Source organism: Sesamum indicum, linkage group LG11, assembly GCF_000512975.1.
Source record: "Sesamum indicum cultivar Zhongzhi No. 13 linkage group LG11, S_indicum_v1.0, whole genome shotgun sequence".
Taxonomy (NCBI): Eukaryota; Viridiplantae; Streptophyta; class Magnoliopsida; order Lamiales; family Pedaliaceae; genus Sesamum; species Sesamum indicum.
Genome location: NC_026155.1, coordinates 15,385,899 through 15,394,903, shown reverse-complemented (window position 1 = coordinate 15,394,903; position 9,005 = coordinate 15,385,899). Strand labels below are relative to the sequence as shown.

General features: G+C 38.1%; 1 protein-coding gene across 1 annotated transcript; it reads left to right on the top strand.

Annotated features, from left to right (window-relative positions):
• LOC105174691 (helicase-like transcription factor CHR28) lies at nt 204-8,851 on the top strand. Its single transcript, XM_011096875.2, has 12 exons — nt 204-487; nt 918-1,099; nt 1,188-1,419; nt 1,507-2,084; nt 2,260-2,331; nt 2,412-2,486; nt 2,601-3,504; nt 4,172-4,302; nt 5,255-5,476; nt 5,962-6,501; nt 7,454-7,663; nt 8,394-8,851. Exons 2-12 carry the CDS (start codon nt 1,007-1,009, stop codon nt 8,514-8,516), a joined length of 3,180 nt encoding a protein of 1,059 aa, XP_011095177.1. The 5' UTR covers nt 204-487; nt 918-1,006; the 3' UTR covers nt 8,517-8,851.

Genomic DNA, 9,005 nt, shown 5'->3' with positions numbered 1-9,005 from the left:
ATATGTCTTGAACTACTTTAATACGAAGTATCATTTTATTTTAATAGTAGTTGATATGATTACTATAGTTATCTATTGTTATAAAATATAAATATGATATTAATGATTATAATCAATTTATTCATAAATAATATTAGATCCGTTACGGTTACACTAAAAAAAAATAATTTATGTTTTACGTTTCAAAAATAGTTTAGAGAAGGCAGCTGTATTCTTTCTGATTTCTGAGCTTCAAAGTAAGTGGGGGAACGGAAGCAAAGAAGCGAGCGAATGGCTGTTTGTAGGCTGTAGCCCTCTCCTCCTCACTCCTCACTCCTCTCTCCTCTCTCTTTCTCTGTGATGACTTCCAAGATTTCTGTCCCACTTCACTTCCTTTCCGATTAGGGCTCCTGTGTGTGTTGGTCAACCCCAAGAAGACCATAAGATACGCTGCACTCTTCCCACTCCCCTTTCAATTTCAACCATCTCTCTCCGAATCTCATACTAGGTTAGTGAGAATTTCTCCTCCCCCCTTGCCATTTTTTCTCGCAACACTCACATGCACCACTTCTTTTCTGTCTTTCTATTTGTTTTTCATACTGAATTGTAACTTCAGATATTTCTTGCCGTTTTTGTTTCCCGGTTCCGTTGAAGCACATGACATTATTAGCAAACAAAGAAATATATTTTGGGGAGGTTTCTTGTATGGTGTGCGTACTTCAGTGTAATTAAAATTACTAAACTTGAAAATTTTCTTTGACTCTTGAGTATTGGAATTTTTCCTTCAAGATGGTGCCTTTTCACTTTTTCTTCTCATTCATGCATGTACATTGGCATCCTCCTTTTGGTTATTTATTTTCTAATCCGTTTTCTTCTTCTCTATTTGTACTCAATTTTGTCATGGGTTGCTCTGGTTTGTCTTCTTATTGAATCTTCAGGTAGGAGTGTGTGGCGTCTAATCAATGCCCTTGAGATTATTCTCCCTTGCCTATGTTTTCCTACCATGCTGGCCATTTCATGTCTTTAGATGCCTGACCATGTGGATAGTATATTAAAGTTCAGCCGGGGACACTCAATATTTGGTGGGATACTTGATTATTTAAGGCGTTTTTCATGCGTGGTAAGAGAAAATTGTTTCTTCCAGATGTTTGTGGCATGCATGTCAATGCCCTGTTTATCCCATTGTGATGTGTTGATCTGAACTGCAGGTCAGTTCCGCATTTGTTTACTCTTCTGAGTTGTTGGTAAATGCACCTAGTAATCATTCTCTTGCTGCAATGGCTTCAGTAGATCCTATAGATATCAGTTCAACAGACAGTGATTCAGATTTACGGGAAATAGACAATTACAGAGATGAGTCTCCAGTGAGGGATACTGCCTCTTCTATCAATTCCAGGATTCTTCCATCTTGGGCATCTTCAGCTCATTCTAATTTGACAGGTAATGCCAGCATTAGTGGATATCACTGGCTTTATCATTGTGATGGAATTGATGTTATAGATCAGATAGCTATGGTGCAATTTGCAGGTTATAATGGTCTTTCTCGTAAAGACCCTTCTTCCTCGAAGAGGCAGATTGTTTATGATGAAATGCCATCAAGACCACATAAGCGATTGAATACTGCTGAGACTGTTGGGGCTGCAAGTTCGTGGATGGATGGAAATGTTAAACAAAAAAATAGTTCAAGTAATCCTCGTGGACTTGGTACAAGTCATGAAATACATTCTTCTCATCAACCTATGAAGAGAGCCCTTCCTGCATCCCTTCAGCCTTCTACGTCTAGCATGCGATCAAACAATCTAGTCGAAAATGTTGGTGCAAGTGAAATTCGTGAAACGTATGGAAAATCTTACCACTCAGCAACTTGGTCTAGTCCTTCTAATGGAAGGAACTCAATGAAAGAAGATTTTATGTGGGGCGGTGGGAATGATTCATCATTGTATGAGAGAAAGGGAAATCGGCTATTACCTCCATCTTTGATGCCTGGAAAACATTCTTCAGCTACCCCATTTGTTGGTTCAAATGATACATTCCACCATACTGGAGTAGCTGAAGAAAGGCCTGCAGGAGCTGATGAGAGATTTGTTTTTCAAGCTGCTGTGCAGGTATTGTTAGTTACATCTGAGTTTACCTTTTGCATTTTCTTTGACCTGTATCACTGGTCTTGGTTTCCTTTTCCTCTTGTTTCTTTCCATTTCTTGGAACTGCTCAGACCTGCTACTGTTTAATTAATGAATCCACGAATGAGTTACATTTGAAGGTGATGTATTTTTCCTGCAGGATCTTCACCAGCCTAAAGTTGAAGCTGCTTTACCTGATGGACTCTTGTCAGTTTCTCTTCTTAGGCACCAGGTCCTTGTTTGCTTATGTTAGTCATCCTTTAACTGCATCAGGTGCTTGTGGTTTTAAGCATTGACCTTCTTACTTTTCAGAAAATTGCTTTGGCATGGATGCTTAGTAAGGAATCGTCTGGTTTATGTTTAGGGGGAATTCTGGCTGATGACCAGGTCAGCAACTAGTGATTCAATTAATCTTTTTTTTCCTTCAATCTCCTGCACAACTTCCACTATTTCGGACATTTGGCTGGACATCGATCTACTTTATAATTTTCCATACTGCAGGGCCTTGGTAAGACAGTGTCAATGATTGCCCTCATACAGATGCAAAAGGCTCTGGAGGCAAAATCTAAACCCAAGGACTCATGTAATACCAGAACTGAAGCCTTGAACTTGGATGATGATGATGCTACTAGTGCTTGTGTTGCACTTGATGATGCAAACCAGTTTAAAGAATCTGATGATTTTACAATACTTCCACAAGCGAGTAATACAATTAAGGGATTCCACAGCAGGAGGCCAACAGCAGGTACATTGATTGTCTGTCCAGCTAGTGTTCTTCGCCAGTGGGCTCGGGAGCTGGATGAGAAAGTTACTGACAGAGCTCGACTTTCTGTCCTAATTTATCACGGAGGCAATAGGACTAAGGATCCTGTTGCATTGGCGAAATATGATGCAGTTTTAACAACATATGCTATTGTGACAAATGAAGTTCCGAAGCAACCTTTGGTTGAGGAGGATGATGACGAACAAAAAGATGGAGAGAGATATGGATTATCTTCTGCATTTTCCATGGAGAAAAAACAAAAAAAGTCAGCTAATAAGAAATCCAAGAAGGGTAAAAAAGAAATTGATATGTCTGCTTTTGATAGCAATTCTGGTACATTGGCAAGGGTAAAATGGTCTAGGGTTGTTTTGGATGAATCTCAAACAATAAAAAATCACAGAACTCAAGTGGCCAGAGCTTGCTGCAGCCTTAGAGCAAAACGAAGATGGTGCTTATCTGGAACACCCATACAAAATTCTGTAGATGAATTATTCAGCTACTTTAGATTTTTGAGATATGATCCATATGATAAGTACAAAACATTTGGCTCCTCTATCAAGGCCCTAATATCTAGAGACTCAGTTAAAGGTTACAAGAAGCTTCAAGTTGTCTTAAGGAATATCATGTTGCGCCGAACAAAAGGTGATTATGTATGTTGTTCAATCATTTACTGCAGATAGTATGGTTAAATGTGAAAATGTCATATCACATTACTTAGTGGAAAACTGCATACCACTTATGATGTGTTGCAGAAGGACAGCTGATAATATGAAATGATTTACTTATCTTCTATTAATTCTTTACTGGATTAGAGAATAAGTTTTGGGAACATACATGCAAAAATGACAAAATCATGGACCATAAATCTTGGATTTTGCTCCTTCTAGACCCTTGAGATCTTTTATGTTTAAAGTTCTGCATGCTGCCAATTGCATATTGCTAGTGATTTGAACTTCTCTTCTTTCTTGATGCTGTCTATGACTTCCTGACAAATATTGGGTGTAACCCTGGTGAAAGATTCAGTGATTCCTAATGGATTCATGCTGAAATTTATTTCCTCACATTAAAATCTTTTGCCATGCAGGTGTTTTTTGTTGCTTGGTTTTTGGCAAATTACTTCTCTACTGTTATATTTTGCAACTTTTTCGACCTTGGTTGTCTTTTTTTCTAATAAACATGGTTAACTCGTCCTCATTTCTCTTTTCTGATTAACTTACGTGCCTGGATGGTGACAGTTGATTTGGATTCATAACCTTTCCAGAATCATGTATTGGAAAATGGTGATGATCTTTTACTATTTGTTACTTAGGTACATTGATTGACGGTGAGCCTATAATCACCCTGCCTCCCAAGAAAATACATTTGACAAGGGTGGACTTCTCTTTAGAAGAGCGGACTTTCTATAACAAACTTGAGGCAGATTCACGCAAACAATTCAAGGTCTGTCTCCCATGTGTGTATGTATCTCCTATCTATATCCCATATTTACTGTGTGCCAATAGCATGAGTGTTGCTACTGCTAATGTTGGCAGTTGTGCCTGACAATGAGGTCAAAAATCAGCTGTTTGTATTGTTCTGTCCTCTTTAGGTGTGATGTTATTTTTTCTAATATCTTAATTTTGCATCCAATTTGCTCCCTGCTGCAGGATTTTGTAACAGTTGCATCGAGGTTTTAATAGTCTCTATTGACTTCTTTGCATGTGAAAGAAGTGCATTTCTAACACCTACCAGATCAAGTTGATATTGCAACTGCCAAGATAGGGTTTTAGCCTCTGGTTAAAAATCTTACACCTTTTGCTTTGATACAACGGAAGTCTGATATGGTGTTTGATATTGTTTGTGTAACTGGTGTAAAATGGTAACCATGTTGCAACTTTAGAGAAGAAAACGTTACCTTGAGTCATTTATAACATACTAAGTTCCCTTTGAAGTTAGCAAAGAAATGGTGTTACTGGGATAGCCATATTAGAGTTGCTGTCCAAAACATTCTGCTACTCTCTTCTAAGATTATTTTTGATTGGCATCAATTTCAAGTGGTTGGTCTACATGAAAATGTTACAGATGCTCTTAGGTTAGCCAAGTTTTATGATCGTGTACCAGTTGCAAGGAAAGTATCCCCTTTTTGCTAGATTGACAGATTCCTGATCACCTATACAGAATGATGATGTTATCCTATAAGAAAAGCATAATGTGCCTTTAACATTCCTTGATAACTAAATATTGAGAACATTTGTCTCGAACAATATGCATTAGCATGCAACTCAATGTCTTTTCAACTTTTCCATTCACAGTTTTGCTGTGTGGAGGAGTGCATCAGAATATTTTTAAGGTATCTGATATCTGGTTTTGCTTATTTTTGAAAAACCTTGGATTTAAAGAAGTTACTTTGCAGGCTTATGCTGCTGCTGGTACAGTCAACCAAAATTATGCAAATATTCTATTGCTACTGCTGCGTCTTCGTCAAGCTTGTGACCATCCGTTGCTTGTCAAAGGGTTTGGCTCTGACCCTGTCGGAAAAGTTTCCTCTGAGATGGCCAAGATGCTCCCCAAGGAATTGCTCGTTAATTTATTGAAACAATTGGAAACTTCGTTGGCCATATGTCTTGTGTGCAGAGTACGTCTCCCACTTTCTAGGACTTCCCATTGCTCAATTTCCATTTTTTGTACTTCACTTGCAGTGAATTTGTCAGTGTTTGAACTTCTTCGCCTGTGCACCTCCAGGAAGTGCTCCTTTATATTGGTCTGCTGTCTGTTACTGGTTTGAAAGGAATCTTGAAAGACACTTAGATAACTAAGACCAAGCTTGAGAGCGTGGCATGGGGTTAAAGCATTCTCTTGATATAATGATTTCTAACATATCCAACATGAAGATTTTTTTATTAGTGCTAGTGAGAACGCATGTGAGGGGAGGGATTTTGTCCTTATAAGACTAGAGGTGGCCAATTTGATATTAATTACAATCGGCACGTTAGATTTTGGATCATATAAAAAGTAAATTTCAGGTTGAATTTTTTAATTGTAGCTCTCATAGTATTTTTAATTTAGAGAATTGTCATGTACTAGAATCTGATGTAGTTTTTAAATGATTTACTTGCGTAGGATCCTCCTGAAAATGCAGTTGTCACAATGTGCGGACATGTTTTCTGTTATCAGTGTGTCTCAGATTATTTGACAGGGGAAGATAATACTTGTCCTGCCCCTGAATGCAAAGAACAACTTGGTGCTGATGTTGTATATTCCAGATCTACCTTAAGGAGATGCATATCTGATGATATTGATGGTGATACCCCTGTTTCATATGATAGTGAGAAATCTATAGTTCTACAGAGGAATTATATATCTTCAAAAATCAAGTCTGCTCTTGAAATTCTCAAGTCAAATTGCATATCAAAAAGTCGGGATTCAGAGTTATATGATTTGGTCAGATATGATGGCGATGCTTCATCTCCAAGTGGTCTTTGCTTGGAATCGGAGAGTAGAGGACGTGAAAAGGCTATTGTTTTTTCCCAATGGACAAGCATGTTGGACTTAGTGGAAATGTCACTGAAGAATTCATGTATCAATTACCGGAGGCTTGATGGTACTATGTCAATTGCTGCTCGAGACAAGGCTGTCAAAGAGTTTAACACTGATCCTGAGGTTGGAACTTGGTCCATGTTTATGATTTTCTTGCTAGTTGGAGTAATCCATTGGGTTGGTTTTCTGGCATTTTCCAACCTCTTTCCTTGTAATTCTTGTGTTTCAGATTCTCGATTGCATGGGTTTGAAGATATAGTTCTTGGTATTATGTTACAATCTTTTTCTTCCTTATGGAATGTCTCCATGTGGTGGACAATCAATCAAAGCTTTTGCTCCTTTTGTGGTTAGAGGCATACATGTATTAATATTAAATAGGCAAAAATGATAAACTCAGAAGACTCTAAATATAGCATCTGATTATACTTCCTAGCATTAATCTTTGAGCCTTGGCCTGTTTCTTTGAGTTGCATCACTATAGGAAAATTTTGATGTCCAATGCAATGGCTAGCAGCCAGAATTTGAACGGTTTAAGCAAGGAAGAAAGTTGACTGCTATTAGTTATTTTGCTGATGAACCTTTTTCGTGATACCAGGCACTTTGTTTGCTTGGGTAAACCAGTATACTTCGTGTTACCTTTATTGTTGAGGTTATCTATTGTCTTACCATATGCAGGTTCTTTTGTCACGCTCCAATGAATGTCTTGCTGTTGGTTTGCTTCTGTGGAAATAATTAAGTCTCACATTCCCCTTCTAAAATTTGTTTCAAAGAGAGTGTTTAATATTCATTCACATTTATACATGCCATTATTCCTCTGCAGAAGAAGTTATGAAATTAACCACATCCTTTCATGAAAATTTTTCAACTATTAGTTTCACATATCACTAAGATGGTATGAAGTTGATCCACTAAAATGTTTATTCTTAAGATACTCTTATGATCGCTGCTGTAGTTCCTTCAATTCTCACATAGTGCTTGCCTGTCTTGTCTTTTAGTCTTCTAGTTGTGGCGGGAGAATTTCTTAGGGGGCCCTATTCAACTCTTTTCCCTCTTTTGATCTAATTATGTATTGCAGGTGGATGTCATGTTAATGTCCCTAAAAGCTGGAAATCTGGGCCTGAATATGGTTGCCGCTTGCCGTGTAATCCTTTTGGATCTTTGGTGGAATCCCACCACAGAAGACCAGGCTGTTGATCGAGCTCATAGAATAGGACAAACACGTCCGGTTACTGTATCAAGGTTAACCATCAAGGATACAGTTGAAGATCGCATCTTAGCTCTTCAGGTCCTGCCATGTGATCTTCTACTCTCTGGTGTTTCACTTTTGTTCATGTATTAGGTCGAGGCTTTGTGGTTGCTTTACATTATGCAGCTATTATGCATGATTTTGGAGAATTAACTCTTATAACCATAGTCACCTAATTGTTCCTGTATTCACGTGCCGTGGATCATCCTAGTCTGTGGCATGTTCCTCTTTAACCATCTACTTCATCATATCATTAGTCTCTCTTAGTCATAAGTCGAATTTTTAGTATCCACTTATTGTCGAGACTCCTCAAGCATAAAGCTACGTTTGAGCTTGATTATTGATCCCCTATCTTCTATTTTGCACTAGTACCAGGTAAAAGCACATCCGCTGCATGTGGATAACATTGTCACATTGAAAATCATTAATGAAACTAATTGTCTTTTAATGTAGTCTTATTCATACAGAAAATGCTTAAAGAGATTAATGCGTTTCCCTGTTTTGAGGCAAATATTTACTGTTTGTATGTGTTGAAGCAAATCCTGGGCCTAGCCTTGGGAGTGTGCCTTGTACGGGTTGTACTTGGAGTTCCTTGGCTGCAAGTGGTAGTATTTCTTATAACAGTCTAGTGTAATGCAACGAGATCCAGTGAAACTTTGTTATTTGCACTAGGAAGCTGTTCCTTAACCTTTTTTCTTGCTACCTTTTGGGTTCACGAGTCGCAACATCTTTCTAAATTTAGTTATTTAACTGCTTAATATTTCTTCAGGAAGAAAAGAGAAAAATGGTTGCATCGGCTTTTGGTGAAGATCAAAGTGGTGGCCATGCTACTCGCCTCACAGTGGAAGATCTGAGATTTTTGTTTGAAGGTTCTGAAGCATCAGGACGTTGAAGATACGAATGCTGCACCTTTAAGTTAACTGCTACTTTTTTGTCGTCAGCAATGGGCTCTTTGGCCCTCATACGTTAATCGAAATGCTCGTAAATATTTATTGTATTTGAATGTATATGGAAAACACTGTAGCTGATGGTTTAAGATAGGATATGAGAATGTTGCGAAATCTTGCTGATGGCTCATTGTTTTGCATGTTATGTAGCTTGGAGTTTAGTAGGTGCTGGTTGATGACTAGGGTCCCAGTTCTGACTACCTTTTTGCCAGCGGTGGGGGCAGTGTTTCCCAACACAAAGGTTGATTCAAATGTATCTATGTCTACATCAAATTCTTCCTGTCGCCGTGTGAATTATTCGAGTTACTTGATCCGAACAACTAACAAGGTCTGAACCAAAGGCAGTTCAGGGACAGAAAAAATTGCATCAATAATACTTCTCAGTTGATACTTAAAATTTCATTGATATGGCAATTCTGCCTCACAAAAGAACT